General features: G+C 35.6%; 1 protein-coding gene across 12 annotated transcripts in view; it reads left to right on the forward strand.

The window, feature by feature from the left end:
• The window catches only part of YAP1 (Yes1 associated transcriptional regulator), a 108,229-nt gene that overhangs the window by 71,411 nt on the left and 17,108 nt on the right, over positions 1-19,710 (forward strand). For 3 of the 12 annotated variants that reach the window (XM_082628961.1, XM_082628950.1, XM_082628954.1), the window contains 2 exons: positions 14,232-14,425; positions 17,282-17,329. In XM_082628961.1, coding sequence (XP_082485087.1) covers positions 14,232-14,425; positions 17,282-17,329 — 242 coding nt within the window. The remainder of the gene's footprint in view (positions 1-14,231; positions 14,426-17,281; positions 17,330-19,710) is intronic. The other 9 variants (XM_082628951.1, XM_082628955.1, XM_082628956.1 and 6 more) reach the window with 3 other exon arrangements.

Here is a 19,710-nt window from a genome sequence, read left to right on the forward strand (position 1 = left end):
AAATCAAATGACAAAAATCACCATTTGCACAAAGAAATACTCCCCTCCGAAATGTGCATATTTTGATAATAGTATACAAGCTCTTTAGGGCCTTTTTACACATATTTTTTCACTGTTTTCAGTTTCTTCAGTTGGGTTTCTGAGACATTTTTCCAAAGCCATGGAAAAATGTATTTAAAAAGGAGCAGATCATTGTGGTTTTAAAGCTTTCGTCTTGGACTGGATGCAGCTAAATGAAAACAATGTGCAGATCACTGAGTAGGTCAGACTGAGGGAACTCAGAACCTTTGAAGCTTTACAGGGGTTGACCTAACAACAACTGTGGGGCCGTTATGGGAAAGAGGAATTAACTCTGTGAATGCCATCAAAACACAGTCCTGGGGGAAAAAGAGAAAGAAAAACTCTACCCAGAGCTGGTTGGGTAAAATAACTTCCCCGTCAGGAACGTTCTGAGCAGTTCTCCTATATCTATATGTATACCTTTTTAAAACCCCAACATTTGGGTTTGCCCCAAGCTCACTGATTGGCCAGCTTTATGAACTGATTGAATCCCCTATTCAAGTAAAGTCAAAGGTGGGATCAGGGCAGAGACTGTCATTTTGACAGATATCCGGTTTGGCTTAAATGCTAGCCTTTTGAGTTTCAAGACCTATTTGAGTGTTAAAAAAGTAATGTGGCATGTTAATAATTTGCAACTTCAGATTCTATTTAATGCTTGAATAAGCCCTTGTGGTTGAAACAGGAAACCAAGTAAGGTAGAGAATTTAATAAATGTTGCCATTTGTATGGACTAGAACAATAACAGACATGTTTCCTTAAATCATCTTTAATGAAATGAATTCTGCTTGTCCATGTTTTGGAAACTTAAAAAAATAGTACTGTGGGATTTTTTTCCCGCTACACAAGATTATGAAAAATGATGATTAACCCTTAGCTAACTGTAGAAATCAGCAATTGGAACAAAGCTTTTTTTTTTTTTTTAAGTATTTTCAGTTAATAAAAAGTGAACTAAAACAACTTGGCTGTGAGCTTAAGTAGATTCATTAATTACACACACAGCTTGGTCTTTTGTTTTAAATGGGAGAAAGTACCAAAAAAAAAAAAAATGATAATCTCCCTCGCACCTTCAACACATATGTACACACGGCGTACAGTTAGCTATGCCAAGCAAAGTTTTCATAAAATACTCTTACTGCGTTTAGTTTCCCTTTTTGGGCCCACTGTGTATGTGTATTCCAGACAGGGTTGACAACATGCCAAAGCTTTTTATTTTGTGGCCCGACTTTTAATCTGTTCCAGACCTTTTCAGTCAGAGAGCTCAAGTGTAACTGAAGGGGAGCAGGAAAGGGGAAAAAAAAAGTGTGGGTTTCTCTGATCCAGAGTGACAGCAAATAGAGACAAGCTGTTAGCAGCTGAATTTGAAGGAGTTTTCCTTGAAATCTGAAGTTCTATGGTGGATTGCATTTTATCTGCCAAAAAAATATAGACTATCCCCTTTCTGACCCTTTGAACCATGCAGACACCAACAAATGATAGGTTATTGCTTTCATGGTTGTGAAATTTGTTTTCCTATATTCCCCAAATCTATATGAAAGTATTTACCATTTTTTACCTTAAGTCAAGTTGACCTATGTCTTTTGACATTTTAGAGTAGAAGATACACCTTACATATGATAAGCTTGACTTTATCACTCACCTCCTTCAAACACCAGCCTCTTTTATATTTCTGTTCTTTATCAGTTGCTTTAGAATAATTCACATCCCACATGAAGTTAATAAATTATCCATGTAATATAAATTCAGGAAATTAAGTAATTAGTTATGCATTGTTTCTTTTTTATCTAATTTTTTATTCTTTAACATTTAACAACTATGTATCTTTAAAAAAATTTTATTGAAGTTTTTATTTTACGTTGACTTACAATATTAGTTTCAGGTGGATAGCAGTGATTCAACATTTTTAAAGCTTATACTCCATTTAAAGTTATTATATGATAATGACTATTTCCCTGTGCTGTACAATGTATTCTTGTTGTTTATTTGTTTTATACATAGTAGTTTGTATCTCTTAATCCCATTCCCTTTTCTTGCCCCTCCCTAAAAACTATATATGGTTGACATTTATATTATTTTACAGCATTGATTAGTAATTTGTAACAAATCATGAAGTGACATCCAGTGCCAATAAGAATTAGCTGGTATTTACTGACTTCGAAAAAAGGAGGGCTTTTGTTTGTTTTTAAGGAATCATATTAGGAATGTTTTTACACTGTATTAAAGAAAGTTGATGCTTAAGTATTATGCAGGTCATTAAATTATTTCTTATTAACACTCTTCTTCCTAGAGATTTTATACTTGCGTCTCAGGTTTAAATATTTTCTTGTATGTTGTAAAATTATTTACTGTTTTACATGATATAGCCATTTGAATATTTTCCAGTAAAAGCCCTAATGAAAACATACACAAAAATTATAATTCCTGTTTTTCAGAATGAAAACTCTATTCCAGAATACTAATGGTCAATGAACTGATCTTTTATGTAATGTTGTTGTCCCTGTTTATATAAAAGGACATAATAAGTAGTGTTAGAATCTGTGTTTCTGGAAATAAGTGCTGATGGGACCCCTGGGATTAAAAACACATTTGGTGTAAATAAAATAACTGGAACTAGAGATTTGGATTAAAAGGTGTATCTTTTGAGACTTAAAGGAGGTAATAAACAGCCTAGTTGGCGAATTCAGAATATCCTTTATAATTACTATCAACAATTCTGTGCATAGAAATTCTGTGCATGGAAATGTCACAGCTAATTAAAACCTAGGTGTTGCTTGTGGTCCTTGGTTTCAGAGTTTCCCAAAACTTGCTGTTAAGTCAAAAGCCAAAAGTTGTTCACATCTTTCTTATCAAAGTTAAATATTTTGCATCAATAATTAAAGGTCTGTTAAATATTTTAACTGTTTAGACATTCATTAACCTTTTTTCTTGAAGACTAAATACTTCTGATAGCTGTTATAAGTAATATTTTACTTTTGATGAAAATGTACCTAAATGTACCTAAGTCTGTTCTAGTAGAGGTAGGAAAAAACACTACAGGCTGTAGAAACTAAATCTGTAATTCCATTAATGGAGTCTTGGGTAGCTAGAATACCAACATCAAGCAAGTATCTTTATATCCGTGCATTAAAAACAGTTCTTTGCTTTTTGTTTTGTTTTCCTCACCCTCTTTTAAATCTTGCCTGGTGATCCTAAAATGTCAGTATTTGGTTGTGAATTATATTATTAACTACTTAGGGCAGGGAGGAAAAGATGTCTCAGTGTGTTTTAGGTAAATAGAGCCGTTGCTAACTAAAACTTCTTAAAACAAATAAACCTCATAAAATTTGGCCCTGAAAAGGAATTTGTAATTCTTCTAATCAACATTTCTCAAAGGAGGAGGGAGGGTGTATCCTGGGCACTGAAGAACATTCAACATCCTTGACTGTTACCCACTAAATGCCATAGTGCCACCCAGTCCTTGTGACTCCCCAAGCCACCAACATATATTTTTTTAAAAAATACTGTTAGAGGTAGGGATTTTGCCCCAAATCTGAGTTTCTCTGAGATCTAGGGAAATTGTGACTACCCACGGTTATATAGTTGAGTGACAGAACTAGAATCTGGACTTGATCTTTTGACACCCAGAATTTTAAAGAAATTTAGATTACATGCAGTTAATCTTTTCAAAAGCACACCTAAGTCACCAATACTAACACATGGAAATTTCAGAGGGAGGAAGATGACAATGGTTGAAGCATTTACTTATATACTGTATTGTGACTCATCTTGAGGAAATTACCCAAAGGTAATGAGTTTCCAGTTACAGAAGTGAAGCCATCTAGATGAATTATCATGCCTCACCTCTACCATATCCTTAAGAGATTACCTTCCAACCTCACCTTTGACCTTTCCCTTTCCCTTGACTAGGAACTTACCGTTACAAGGCAGTCCATTCTATTTAAGGAAGGTTCTAATGACCAGAAAATATGTGTCCCTTTATTACTCAGAAATTTACTTCCCTTCAAATTTGTGAATACATTTCTAATCCCAGAGTGTTCTCTTTTAACTGTGGTTTCTCCAGTTTTTTTATGCATTAAGAGTTCTGAGTTTTTTACCGGTTTACTTCCCTTCTCTGGATGCCTCTTTAAATGTGATACTCAATGTAGTTTTTAAATGCACATTATCCAGTGAGAAAAATAGTTATGACATTGCTCTGACCTGACATTTTATATGCCCTCCAAAAATCCATTAGAAGAAGTGAGCTAGCATCCTCTTTTCTACATGTGAATTCAAATGAATTAAATTGTGTTGTAGAAAAATTTACCTACTCAATTGGGAATCAAGAGACCCAAGTTCTTCTGGTATCAACAGTGTAACCAACTCATTCAGAAAGATACCTGACTTCTCTTGACTTAATTGGACTCATATACTAGATGCTTTTAAGAATATTTCCAGTCCTTAATTAATTTAATACAATATGCTAGATTATAAATTCTTCAGTGGCTGCTTTGGATCCTTGCTTAAGGTTACTTCTCAATAGCTTTATGGATTTGAGTGCACTGAGGTTTCAGAGATATTTTTGAACTATTTATTGCACCACTTAAGTTTAGCTTTTGACCCTCTGGTCACAGCTGGGAATTACTTTTGAAGAGGAGACCAGGAAATCTTTCAACCTTTAAAGATAAGCCTTATCACATGGTGGGTATGCCCAGGCAAACAAATCTGATGGGGGATGGGCAGCGCTAGATGGAATAGTTCAGTTTTGTCCACGCTATCAAGCTCTGACACATATAGGAGTTTAAACTGCCTTAAAGATGATGCATTTTTAGGATGCCTTGTTTCTAATATTTAAAGTTACCATGTTAGGAAGCCTGATGTAAGCTGATTTGAAGTATAATTCTAGGCCATGTGCTTAGTGAAGTCCTATTTAAAACATACTGTTGGAGATTGTTACTAACTGTTGCCCTCACTACATTTTTTTTTTTTTACTTTAAAAACAAATGCTAGCCAAAATGAACATTTTAATACGTAAGGCTATAGAATATCAAAATTAGTTCAATATTTGAGGTTTGCAGTTTTAGTTTTTTGGGGGGTTTTTTATGTTACAGTCAGGAGGATGGTGTCAAAATAGTTTATCAATCATGGTAAGCAGTCTCTCCTACTTGCCAAGGGTGAATAGACATATGTTAATGAAGTTAAATTAATATGTAGTTTCTACTTGATGATGGTTCAATGATAAAAATAATTATACAGTGAAGAAATATTTTTCTTTGTTTGCCTAATGAGTTTTTCATATAGAATTTTAAAACTTAAAGTCACTGAATGATAATTTAAATTAATGGTTTATTTGTGTTACTAAAGCCCCTCACATCAAACACAAGAAAACTTAATTCATTTTTAAAAGAAAACTATGTTTCAATTTGTATTTGTATCAACTCTGCATTAATAGCAAGTATCTTATAAAACGTGCTGGAGAAGAGAGCCATTTGGTGATGTCACTTTTTGTGACAACCCAGACTCAGTTATAAGAAACAGAAAAAGAGATTATAGACTTCTTGAGGGAAAAGTCAAATAGATTTCTGCTGAAATAAATTGGAATGATTTAGAAGAGGAGTGGTTCATATTCTTTGCTTTGTTTTATACTCATGTTGTTCTGCTACCCTGGTTGCTGAGGTAGCTTCAGAACTCATTCTGGACTTGCTTCAGCTTAGAGATTCTCCTGTGTATTACTAATAGCATCCTACTAACTAGGGATAGAAACCATTTGAGTATTTATTTACTCATTCAACAGATGAATGCCAGTTATGTACCAGGTACTGTGCTAGCAGGCGGGCAGGGGGTTGTCAGCTACAAAATAAATAATTATTACAAAATGTGTTAAGTACAATGAGGGATCATAAATAAGGTGCTGTGAGGGACATTAAGAGGTAAGAAGAAGCCAGTCAAGCTCTACACTATATAAAAGGACCAGTTTTTGTGCTTATCAGTCAGAACTCGGATTCATCTCTTCTAAATTATAAATTCCCCTAGTGAAAGAGGATTAATAGTAATACATTATATGTAATTAGGAATAAAGTTATTAATGGAACTGTTTACTCATTAACATGAATTCATGATGGCAGGTAGACTTTAAAATGTTATTCCCCTTCTCTTTAGACTAATAGTTTCATTATCTGTACTTTCTCTCCAAACTAGCCTTTAAACTTTATTTCCATAGTAGAGGGAAAAAGCACAGTTATATCCGGGGGACAGAGAGAGCCGAAGGCTAGTTAGACCGCTTTCTCCCTTCTCCTCCTCACCTCATTTAGCAACTCCTGTGTCCTGCCCCAAACTGCTTAATGAGGTGGTGAGGAGAAAATGTTCTGTTGAATGTTTTTTAAACTCCATTCTCAATAGTATTGTTTGAAAAATACCATTATAATAAATTTTCATGCCAGACTTTTGATAGGTGGTTGAAGGATGACAGTGTCGAATTGACCTAAAAAAAGGTGTTATTGGTATTTTTGAACAGTTTAAAGATTAAAATACTTTAATCCAGATTGGGGGACCTGGAGGTTGATGTTTGGTAAGGGGGGGAAGTACAGAGTGTGGGAGGGAGAGATTATTTTACCTATGGTAAGACCTGGGGTAGAGTTTTAGAGGAGGTTAACTGTAACCACATCATACAAAGCAAAACCACAATGAGATGCCACTTTATTCTCAGTAAGATGGCTAAAATGAAAGACAGGCATTAACAAGTGTTGACCAGAATATGGAGCAGTTGGAACCCTCATACATTGCTGATGTGATTGAAAAATGATGCAGCCACTTTAGAAAACAGTTTGGCAGTTCCTCAAAAAGTTAAACATATAGTCACCACATGACCTAGCAATTCCATTCCTAGATATATATTGCCCAAAAAAGGAAACCATATGTCCACACAAAAACCTGCACATTTGAATGTTTGTAGCCACGTGATTCATAATAACCAAAAAGTGAAAATAACACAGATATCCATCAGCTGATTAACAGACTAACAAAATGTAGTATATCTGTACAATGGAATATTATTTGGCAATAAAAAGGAATAAAATGCTGATACATACTGTAACATGGATAAATCTGGAAAACATATTAAGTGAAACAAGCCAGTCACAAAATTGATTCCATATATATGACATGTTCAGAATAGGCAAATCCAAAGAAACAGAAAGTAGATGAATGGTTACCAGGGACTGGGGGAGGGGCAGTAGGACGTGTACTGCTAAAGGATACAGGGGTTTCTTTTGGGGATGATGAAAGTGTTCTGAAATTAGATAGTGGTGATGGTTATACAATTCTATGAATATATGAAAATTACTAAAGGGGTGAAATATCTCAGTATAACTTTTTCTAAAAAGTCATTCCTGGGCATGGTGTTAGCATTTAGGTATAGCTTAATTGAGTGTTGGGAGATGTCTTTTGCATATTGATAATAAAAAGGTATATTCAGTCATGAGATTAGGACCCTGGCCTTTTGCTCCTTTTGTAAGAGACAAATTTTCAGTGTGAATCAAATAGTAAGTAATTTTCACTGAAAAAAAAACATTATTTTATATTTAAATGCATAAATTATTGTGCCAGTTAGTAACAACTTTTTGTAGACAATTCAATCCCCAGGTCATATTGAAAGACATAGCTAGCAGTGGGTGTTTTGTGTTTTGTTTTTACTGTTTTAAGACTGACAGAGTTGGCCTGTTAGTTTGTGTTTTTAGAAAAGCATTCATTTCTTTTAATAAGCCTACAATTTTACAGTCTTAAGTACCCTTGTAGGTATGGGGGAAAACCTAAAATTTGTTTCTAAATGTTATAAACAAACTAGGATAGCCATTCTAACATGTAACCATGTAATATCTGAAACTTGATAAAATATTAGACAAAGTAAAAAGGTGCTTTCTTGTGTTGTGGGAGATTTGATGTGAGTTATTATTTTAAAAGTTCAAAATAATTTTCTCATTTTAAATTTACACTTAATGAGGTTACTAGGATTGAATTTATTCTCTCGAAGTCTACGGTTGATTACCACATCTGTAGTACTTTGTAATATTCCAAGGTTGAAGATACAAACTATGCAAATCTAAAATTTGTCTGAAGTTTGAAAATTCAGATGTTTAGAATAAAATCTGGAAAGAACCCATGGTGATGACCTCCTTTGTTTTTGAGAAGGTCATCTCTTCTTTTTCAGTAATTGCTGAGTGTATGATTTGCTACCATAAAGCTGTCAGGACTGATTGGTTAAGAAAAACTTGAAACAGTTACTATTTCATAGTTTAGGCAGCAAAGGCTGAATTTAAAATATAGCATTTTTTTAAAAAAATTTGTCATATTTTAGGGATTTGTTTTCTCCTTTACCTTTTGGAAATTTTGTTAAAACTGGAAACATTGGGATTTTGGTAGTTGGTCATGGAGGGGAAGAAGGTGGTAATGCAGTTCTTTTCTTTTTTTAGCTGCCCTGCCCCCTTCCCCCAGGAAACAAAGCCTGTTTTGTTTCTTGCCTGCTTGTGAGGTCTCTGCTGCACCCCATGTGGGTGCACTGCTCTGTGCTTTGTTGAAATGCTTGAGATAGTCAGAAGGTAAAGAACAGGATGCTTCTGAAGAGAAGAAATCCCAGCTTCTGTAGATAAACAGGGTTGTTTGAGTTGGTCATTTAAGTGAGCTCTTTATATGGAAACTTGTAGCACTGCTTGTATCCATAGGTAACAGCATTTAGGTAAACACAACCAAAAGTGCTCACCATTATTAGCCAGAGAGACTATTTCTATTGCATATTTTGTGCAAATTTCTGTTTAATTCTGTGGAGTTCTTACTCCATCTTTTGATACCCTATTTTCCCCTTTCTGTGGTTTTTAATAGTCAGATAAGCTTAGATTTGAAAAAGACTTTCCCAACCAATTGAGTGTGCCATCAGCAGTGGTCACTGTCATTAATGATTACTGCTAATGATATCTAATTCTGAGAAACTGGGAAGCAGAGGATATTTACCTGTTTATTTTCATGCAATACTGTTATTGTCCAATTAGTTTTCACAAGGAATAAATATTTACATTAACTTGTTAAATGCTGTATTACTTAATAAAAATCCAGTATGGAAAGCTCAAGAGCTTTTTAAAAAATGTTTCTTAATAGATGAAATATTTAACATTGTATAGCTCTAGAATCTGTTTTGAAATCAATCATATTTTATCGTTTCAACACTTACTAATGGGTTATTTACTAGCAGTTTTTAAAATTTTTTAATTTATTTAACTGCTTGGAATGGAAAACATTTTTCCCCAGTAGTTGTTTGCACTAGGCTTCAGTTTGTGAGATGTTCACCATATGTGATAGATACTCAGATCAGTCCCCCAATTCATATTTAACTCGTATGATTGAACCTGACATAGCACAATGTAAGAAAACATCTCTTTGGGAAAATAAATATGTCGAGTGCCCTATGGGAATGCCAAGAACATGTTCACCAAAAGAGAAGGATCCCTAGGGAGGTTAAGCTAAGGCTCAAACTCCCCCACCTATTTTTTTCTGTTTAGATCTTACAGGAAAGATAAATATGCATATCTTTATGAATCATAGAATACTTAGAAACAGTGAGTGGCATGGTGATGAAGTGGAAGGATGGGGGAGGGAAGGTATGGGAGTTCAAGCCAAGATGATTATCTGCAGGACTGGTAATCTTAAAGCTTAGAAAGAACTATTCGGAAAAGAGAGGAGGCTAACATTTTTGGAGCATCTGTTGTATTCCAGGACTATAATAGATGCTTTCCATATTACTTATAAGCCCCACAGTGATCCAAAAGGGTGATGTTAATGTCCGCAGGTATAGCTGAGGAAACTGAGGATTAGATGAACTACGAACTGGTGTGCCCAACTCTAATCATGGTTTGTTTGACTCTAAAGGCTATATTCTTTGTATCATACTATGAGGCCTGTCAATTGTGCATCTAATAATGTTGGTGACAGGAAAGTATAAGCAATTGTATTAAATGAGGTTATTGATTGGCAAATCTTAGCCATTCAAATTTTTTGGCTTTTTTTCTATCCATTCCCCTGTAAAATACTAACTATAAACCATAATTATTAAGGTTTTAGCCATTTATTCTTTGTAAAGACATTTTATAAATGTGGCTTTTTGTGGGGGTTTTTTGGCCATAAAAGAGATTAATAAGGCTTTGAACAGTATGAAGCAGCGAGTCATGTTTTTTTTGACATCCCTTCTCTGCTATGCCAGACAAAACATTTAAAAGAGATAACCAGAAAGACTTAACTGGGATCATAAATTTTTAAAAAATCTCTGTTGGTCAGAAAACAAAACCACACAAAGCAGTGAGCAAGGGCAGGGCGAGGGACCAGTCAGCCAGTCAGGATATCAGGAACTCAGAGTGTTAAGAACAAAGACAGAGATACATGAAACACTCTCAATGGTGAAAGCCAAGCGTGCAGCCGTCTGCCCATGACCTGGTACAAAAGCAAGGACTGACCACATGTCAAGTCGCAAATTTCAAGAATCAGTATACAGACCAGATTCTTTTAATGACAAAGCAATAAAATTAGATCCCAATAATAAAAAGTTAGCTTCAAAAAAAATATGACTTGCTCTACCAGCTATTAAACATATAGGTTATAATTGAAACTCTGGTACCTAATAGGAAATTAGTTGAATGAAATACTATGCTATTTTTAAAAGAAAATAGGTGGGGGAACCTGTATATACTGCTTTGGAGTAGTCTCAAGGATATGTTATTAGCAAAAAGGCAAAATGAAGTTAAGTACTAAGAGTATGCCACCATATATCTAAGAAGTATGCTACCATATCTGTGTGTTTGCTTTGATTTTTTAAAACGGAATAAACAAACTGCTAGGGGCATTGGGGAGTGGCAAGTAAAGCCCGTGTCTGAAATTCAGAAGCACGTCGCCACAAGTGAGCCTGTATATTGAGTTGGCCGAGTCACACAGAGAAGAATTATTTCAGATGACACTTAACCACAGTGATTTGGCTGGATACACCTAATGAGATATCTTAAGGACCAAACGTTTAATAATCATTTTGTTGATCATAACTTTAATAATCGGTCCTATGTTATTTTGAAATACTTGCATATGTATAGAAGGATAGTACATATTAATGTTATTGGAAGCAAATTTTTCAGCATTAGACAGAAAATAGTTATAAGATCTAAGAATCTAAGCAAAAACCCGAATGATACATATTGTGATTATTTATGGATGAAATGCTGTATTATTTGCTTGAAAATAATTGAGGGAAAAGTCGATGAGAATAGATGTAAAACAAAATTGGTTGTGTATTGATCATTGGGAACCCGGATGATGACTACATGAGGATTCATCATCTATATTATTTTTTCTGCTTCTCTATTTGTTTATGGAAATTATTTTTAAAAATGTAAATGTATGCTTGAGAGCATAAAAGTGTACTCCTAAGTAACTCATGAGTTAAATGGAAATCACAATAGAAATTACAGATATTTGGGGTAGAACAATCATGAATTTTACATACTATTTTAACTGTATGACATGCAGGAAAAACTGTACTTAAAGGTAAATTTATTGACTTAAATGCTCTAAGAAAAGACTTAAGCTAAGTAAGTTCAACTCAAGAAGTTAGAAAAAGAAATACAGAAAAAATTGAGGAGAAGAGTAAGAACAAAAATACCATCACCTTATATAAATATCTCAGTAGGTTGAATTGAACCAAGGCATTCTAGGAGAGAGTTGGTCTGTAATTTTCCTTTCTTCTAATATCCTTGGTTCTATATCAGTGTTATGCTGTCTCATGGAAGAGTTGGTCAGTCTAAGGGGAAATTGGTAGGATTTCTATATTATCATATATTAAATAGTTAAATTTCTGCCTCAGCGAATACTTAACTGACTTAGAAACATTACAGTGTTTTTTTTCAGCACAAGTTTTGTGCAAAGATGCTGGACTAGGCACTGAGAATATATACACAATTAGGATACTCTCCTCACTCCTGTGGCACTCCAGTCTAAGAGAAGATACAAATTTGTAAATAAAAAATTACAATCAGGTGAGAAATGTCAGTAAACAAATGTCCCAGGGCAGTGCCCTGAAGGAAGATGATTCTTAATGCACATGGCAGACTCTGGGGAAGGCTGGGGAGGTTTGGTCAAGTAGCCTCCAAGAAGAGTCGGCATTTACCAAGCAGCCTCTGTGGCTTCGACAGAGGACATGTGAAAAATCACCAGGAGTTTGCCACTTGGCTGGGAGCCAGTATGTCATGAGAGCTGTCAGTGAATGTCATTTCAGATTTTGGTAGCAAGGTTCATGAGAGAACATGATCTGTAATTTTTATTTGTTTTAATGTCCTTGTAAGGTATTAGGGTTATGCTGGTCTCAAAGGTGTTGTGGAGTTTCCTTCTTTGCTGTTCTCTGGAAAAGGTTTTATAAGATTAGTATTATTTCTTCCTCAAGTGTTTGTGAAGTCATTTGGGCCAGAGGTTTTCTTTGGTCAGTATGTATTAAACATTTAGTAGAAACAGTGACCTGAAATTACACCTTAAAATGTTGAATATGTGTCTGAAAAGGTGATACGTTATTCTTATTGCCATTTTCACATAGTAAAACTTCCATCTGTTCACCAAGGTTACCACAATCCACAGTTTGGTCAATGTTGTATCAGTGACAGAAATTCACTAGTGTAGGAATCCAGTCTGTTTCTAATTGTCAAATGGTATATTATATGTTCAACTAAAAAAATAACAATGACTGCCTGAACTGTTGAATGAGACCAATCTATGCCATCCAGATTCTTTTTTAAAAAAATAAATTTATTTATTTGTTTATTTATTTTTGGCTGCATTGGGTCTTCCTTGCTGTGTTCAGGCTTTCTCTAGTTGCAGTGAGCAGGGGCTACTCTTCATTGCAGTGCGCAGGCTTCTCAGTGCGGTGGCTTATCTTGTTGCAGAACACAGGCTCGAGACACGCGAGATTCAGTAGTTGTGGCTCGTGGGCTCTAGAGCACAGGCTCAGTAGTTGTGGCGCACGGGCTTAGTTACTCCACAGCATGTGGGATCTTCCCGGACCAGGGATCAAACCCATGTGCCTGCATTGGCAGGCAGATTCTTTTTTTTTTTTTTTTTAATTAGCTAATTAACTTATTTATTTATTTGTTTGTTTATTTATTTTGGGCTGCGTTGGGTCCTCGTTGCTGCGCTCAGGCTTTCTCTAGTTGCAGCGTGCGGGGGCTACTCTTTGTTGTGGTGCACGGACATCTCCTTGCAGTGGCTTCTCTTGTTGCAGAGCATGGTCTCTAGGCACGTGGCTTCAGCAGTTGTGGCTCACGGGCTCCGTAGTTGTGGCTCGTGGGCTCTAGAGCGCAGGCTCAGTAGTTGTGGCACATGGGCTTAGTTGCTCTGCAGCATGTGGGATCTTCCCGGACCAGGGCTCGAACCTGTTTTCCCTGCATTGGCAGGTGGATTCTTAACCACTGCGCCACCAGGGAAGTCCCGCGGGTGGATTCTTAACCACTGCACCATCAGGGAAGTCCCATCCAGATTCTTGTAGGCTTAATTTATTATGAGCATGCATCAGATCATTTAATCTACTTGATTTATTAGAGTTATATTTAAAGATTAATAATCCTGATGAGCTTTACTGCTTAGAATGCTTTGTCTCAGTTCCTTTGAGAGATTTGTTTTTAATTAAATATATATTATATTTTATAAGCAATATATTCACATTATTCAAACTTGAAAAGTTATAAAAAATGCCTCTCTTGAACTCAGTCCTTTAGTCATCCAGTTCCCCAGGTCCAGAACCAACAGATGTTAATTGCTTCTTGGCTGTCCTTCAATTCAGATTCTCTAGATATGCATGTAATATATATTCCACCTGCCCCCCTTTTTTTTAATACTATCTATTCTGTACTATGCTTTTAACTTAGTATGTCGTAGACTGTTCCATGTCACTGCCTATGAGAGTTACTTGTTTCTTTTCTTTTATGGCTGCCTTGCATCCTAGGATAATGACAAAGATGACTACAATAATAATAAATTAATGTAACCATTGTACTATTGGTGGATTTTTAGGTTATTTCTAGTCTTACTACAGAAAAGGCTATGTTGAATATCCCCAGTTGCCGTTGAATAACTAAAATCCTTTTTCTTTGCTAGTTTTTTAGGATAGATCTTCTGTTTCATTTCAGCCATGAACCAGAGAATCAGTCAGAGTGCTCCAGTGAAACAGCCACCACCCCTGGCCCCCCAGAGCCCTCAGGGAGGAGTCATGGGTGGTGGCAATTCCAACCAGCAGCAACAGATGCGGCTGCAGCAGTTGCAGATGGAGAAAGAGAGACTGCGACTGAAGCAGCAAGAACTGCTTCGGCAGGTGAGGCCACAGGTTAGAGACCAGCCTTCCACTCTTGGGGTTTTGTTTTCCTACATAAAGTTGGGTGTGTTTCATCTTGGCATTTATTAGTTACAGAGGAATGTTGTTTCTCTGAAACTAGAGTGACATAGAAACATTCTGTCCAGCTCTCATCTTAGTTTCTAGTTTCTTAACTGGCCTTTGATCACATAGGCTATGACTTGTAAACCTGTATCACAAAGAGAAGTTTTGGTCATATTCACTTCAGTCAAGCAAAAATCGAAGGAAGCAAGGGTGCTTTTCCTCAAATATACAGGCATACCTCGGAGATATTGCCGGTCAGTTCCAGACCACCACAGTAAAGCAAGTATTACAATAAAGTGAATCACATGAATTTTTTGGTTTCCCGTTGCATATGAAAGTTAACATTTACACCGTACTGTAGTCTATTAAGTGTGCAATAGCATTATGTCTTAAAATAAACAATGTAAATTGTTTATTGTAAAATTTAATATAAATTTAATATAAAATTAAATACCTTAATTTAAAAATACTTGATTGTTTAAAAATATTAACCATCATGTGAGCCTTCAGTGAGTCATCTTTTTGCAATAGTAACATCAAAGATCACTGATCACAGATCACCATAACAAATATAATAACAATGAAAAAGACTGAAATATTGTGAGAATTACCAAAATGTGACACCGAGGCATGAAGTGAGCAAATGTTGTTGGAAAAATGGCTCTGATAGACTTGCTAGACGCAGGGTTGCCACAAACCTTCAGTATGTTTAAAAACAAAAATTGCAGTGTCTGCAAAGTGCAATAAGATGAGATATGTCTGTACATGGAATTGCAGACTACTATATATCTGAGGATTTCACTAAGGGGGAAACTCTGGGACATCACTTGGGGAGAAACATCTTTTACTTTAAATGAATTATTTGTCTAGGGGAATACACAGCATGATATTTCTCAAATGATAAATGTTTCAGTATTGCTGAATCTAAGATGTTTTATTTAAAACAATACAGGCTATCCCAAGTTTAAAAGATTCCATAGTGCTTTAAAATTATCTACTTATGGATATTTTTTCGTGTTGGGATAGGTAGTTTCTAACCTTAGAGAGCTGGAAAGCTTTACGACCATTTTTATCAGTTTTCTTTCAGAAATACTGTTGGTCTTTATGTGCCATAAGAATATATAATCCCTCACCTCAAAATGAATTTTTACTTTATCTTATTTCAGAGTGATAAAATCTAAGTTCAGATTTTGGGAGTGTGATCTTCTCAAAGCAGTATATTTTAAAATTTTTATGTAAATATTTTGGATAATAAACATGATGTGATTTTGAAAGTGTACAAAATGTAAACGTACAGTGAAAATGAAATCTCCTTTTCCATTTCTCTAGTTCTCTTTTCTGGTTGTAAGTAGCTATCAGTTTCTTGTATTTTTTTTCCCCCAGAGACATTCTCTCTGCGAACGTGAAATCTACATATCTGTAATATTTTCCTCACCTAAATCATAGCATACTAAGTATAGGCATTAAAAATATCATTATACTCTACATTTTTGTAGCCAGGATGTAGACATTTAAACAAGGTACTTTTTTTTCATGAGTGTTATATTTTAATAGTGTCACGTGTTAATGGAAATACATGAACTTGATACAGTCATTGAACTCAGGTTTGGGATTTGAAGAACTGGTACCTAAGAATTAAACTAAGCCATGGAATCCCAGACAGGCACACCTTTAAACTGTTTGTGCTATCAATAACCTGCCAGTGTAATTCTAGTGTGGTTGGCACCAAAGTGAGTAAGAAAGATGATGCCAGCATATGATGTCAAGAAGTGGTCTTGAAAGAAATATTCCCTCATCCTCCTTTAAGAAGGTAGAGAAAGGAAGCACATTAACAAGATTACTGTATCTCTGATGGACTTTTTAACATATTACTATAAAGGAAAGATATTTTTCATTTAAATGAAACTTTATCATCGGAACAAGGTAGCACCATCAAAATTATAGTTATATAGCTCTTAGAAGAAATAAAGCAATTTAAGGGTATGTTTTACGCAACCTGTTTTCGTTTTGTTGTTACTGAGTACTAGATGGCGTATGCAAATATAATTTCACATATGAATTAAAGACTACCAAAACCAAGAAACCTTATTAATAAGAAAGGTTAAAGTCTGGGAATGGGCCATCCATCATTTTGTTGTTGCCGTAGATCATCTCTCCCCCACCCCCTTCCCGCCCAATGGGCAAAATGCTGCTACTTATAAAATTCTTCATTCTAAAGAATTTTTCTAAATCTTATTCTCACTCTTACTCTGGGTGATGGGTCCTAGACAGAATAGTTTCCTTTCAAGGTAACTTCTTTATTTCTTCTTTACTACCTACTGTGTTGTCTTTTCTTTTGTTGAAGTGACAGACCTGCTCTATTCTTATACTAATGGTGTGTTTTTTAAGATTTTTTGGTTTTGTTTTTTAGCAATCCGTATAAATTCAGTATATCTTAAGCCTTTTGGCTTCCTGTGAACTTCTTCCATTGATAGTTTCTCTTATCGCTGAAGCATCAAATTATATTTTTCCTGCTTCATCTAATATTCAGAAGTAAAGAACCTACCTGACCAATATCCAGTTTTATTTGAACCCTGACACCTAAAGTCTTACTGTCCTATCCTCAATTCTGTTTAACACTTCTGAGGTTTCCGTTTGTTATGTGGCGACTCCATTGGCTCCTGTCTTCCTCAGTCTGCTGCTTCTTGGGCTAGCTTGGGAATTCTGTGCTATGGTGATATGTCTGGATACAATTTGTAAGTCAGCCTACACAGCCAAACCATGTGGCTTAAAGTAATTTTTATCCATCTTATTTTTCACTCTTAGGCAATGCGGAATATCAATCCCAGCACAGCAAATTCTCCAAAATGTCAGGTAGGCTCTTATCTGATGTTTTAGCATTGAAAACAGATATTAAATTAGGAAAGAGAAAAACTTGTGCTCCAGGGGCCTGTCCTCACTGAAGATTAGCACAGAGTAACTTTGAGGCATCTTTCTACAATGATACTTAAGTTAACATTGCTGTTCCCAGAAAGTTTACACTATCTGCTCCCTCCCCACTCCTCCCAGAGTAGTATTCAAAACTCCTTCGAGGTCTTTTTTTTTCCCCACATTTGATATGTAGTATATACACCCTGTCAGCCTTGCAGTGTGCCTGATTTTTTATTTGTATAGCCTAAAATACTACTTACAATGATTTATAGAGATTAATAATTTGAACAGTAACAAAAGTAGTACAGGTTATTTACTTATTTACTTTAGGAAATCTTATTAAGAATTATAATCATACTACTAGGAAAGGAAAAGATTCTTTTAGTGAACACTCCAAAGAAAGAATATTAAAATTATCAGAAGAGGGGCTTCCCTGGTGGCGCATTGGTTGAGAAGCCCGCCTGCCGATGCAGGGGACACGGGTTCGTGCCCCGGTCCAGGAAGATTCCACATGCCGCGGAGCGGCTGGGCCCGTGAGCCATGGCCGCTGAGCCTGCGCGTCCGGAGCCTGTGCTCCGCAACAGGAGAGGCCACAGCAGTGAGAGGCCCGCGTACCCCAAAAAAAAAAAAAAAAATTATCAGTAGAGAAAAGGATCTGCCTGAGTACTGTTTTGGGTTTCTTTGTTGGCTTTTATCAGCATTCCTCCCTGGTGAACCCAAAGGAACACTGGTTGTGAAGGTACCTTATTTAGATGGAAAGATTGTGGCCATTTTTTTCCTTCTATAACATAGGCACTTATCTGACTCAGGGAAAGAATCTCATTCTTGGAACCAAAGAGATTCTCTTTGTTCAGGGTTCACAGATTTGAAGGAATTAGGAGCTGGGGGATTATTGCACTTCTCTCAGATTGCCAGAAGCTACCATGAAGCACCTCATATTCTGTGGAGCTCTTCTGCACTAGGCTAACAAGTGCATTGTGTTAGACTGAGCTGTGGAAGTGGGAATTGGCAGAGCTCCACTCATTTTAGATACTGTTAACTGGTCCATTGGAGCACCAGATAGAATCTTCATAGAGACCAGTTTACTTTGTGAGAGGAAAAACTCTATTCATTGTCTATCTCATAAATGCCTCCTTTAATCAAGAAATCCAGGGAATAACTAATGAACGTCATCTTTGCTAAAGCAGAGCAGACATTCTTACAATGAGGACCACTAATACCACATTTGACTGGGAAGAGCACTGTAGCATTGGATCTTTATATAAAGTGAAGACATTTTTCCTTGCTTTTTCTCTGAAGTGTTTCTTTTATTTGTAATAAATGAAGTAGAAACATAGGAGCAAAAATTAATTCAAATGAGATTTGGGATCAAGCAAAAAGTTCTCCATGTTAAAGTGTTTTGAAATTGTTTCCTTTTTATTTTTTCCTACTAAGATCTTAAACTTTAAATCTGATAAGTAAATTAAATACCTTCAGGTCTTTATTTCTTACATCAGTATAAGTGTAAACAGTTGCTCATTAAAATTATCAGGAGTTTTTAGATACTTCTTTTAGTAGTAAAGCTTTAGAAAAGTTAAAGTTTGTAAATTGAATTTCTATTAAATTTGTATGGTATTAAAATTACAGAGTTGATTCCTTAGATTTGTCTAAGCCAGAGCAGGAAACCTGAAAGAGATAGGTTTTATAAAAGGTTTTTTTTAATTTAACTTTTCATATGTGGATAATAAAATACTGCCTTGTTATATAAGATTCAGTTGTCAATGTATTTACCTGGCACAATTGTGAAAATGTATGAAATTCCAGTATAGGGCTAAATTTGGAGTTCCTCAAATACCCAGAATCTGGTTGTATTTGTATCAAGCAAGTATCTGTGTTTTTCTCATCCTACATATTTTCTAGATTATCTTAAGGTAGATGCCAGGAAAGATTCCACAAAGAAGGGTCATATCTTAAGTGAAGATGCCTTTAAATAAGGTTACCAGGATAATCAAGAAAGCCAGAAAGAGCTTTCCAGTCTCAAAAAAACAGACTGTAAAAAGGAATAATGAAGAAAAAAGGATGGATCCATTCAATACTTGAGCGCAAGGCACTCCTGTTCAGTGCTGTGGGGGGTTTGGGTTCTGTTTGTTGTTGGTTTTTACTTTTCTAATAGAAATCAGTGCAGATGAGTTAACAAGCAACATGAAATCAGTGGCATTGTTTTGTAATTATATACCGCATTTGCTGTGGGAAGGTGCCAGACTTCAGAATGTTCACAAATTACTTGTTTCAAAAGCTATCCTTAAGTACTTCTGCATAGGATTAACAAAACCTGTCTGTATTGT

Source organism: Mesoplodon mirus, assembly GCF_964341445.2.
Source record: "Mesoplodon mirus genome assembly, chromosome: 7".
Lineage (NCBI taxonomy): Eukaryota > Metazoa > Chordata > Mammalia > Artiodactyla > Ziphiidae > Mesoplodon > Mesoplodon mirus.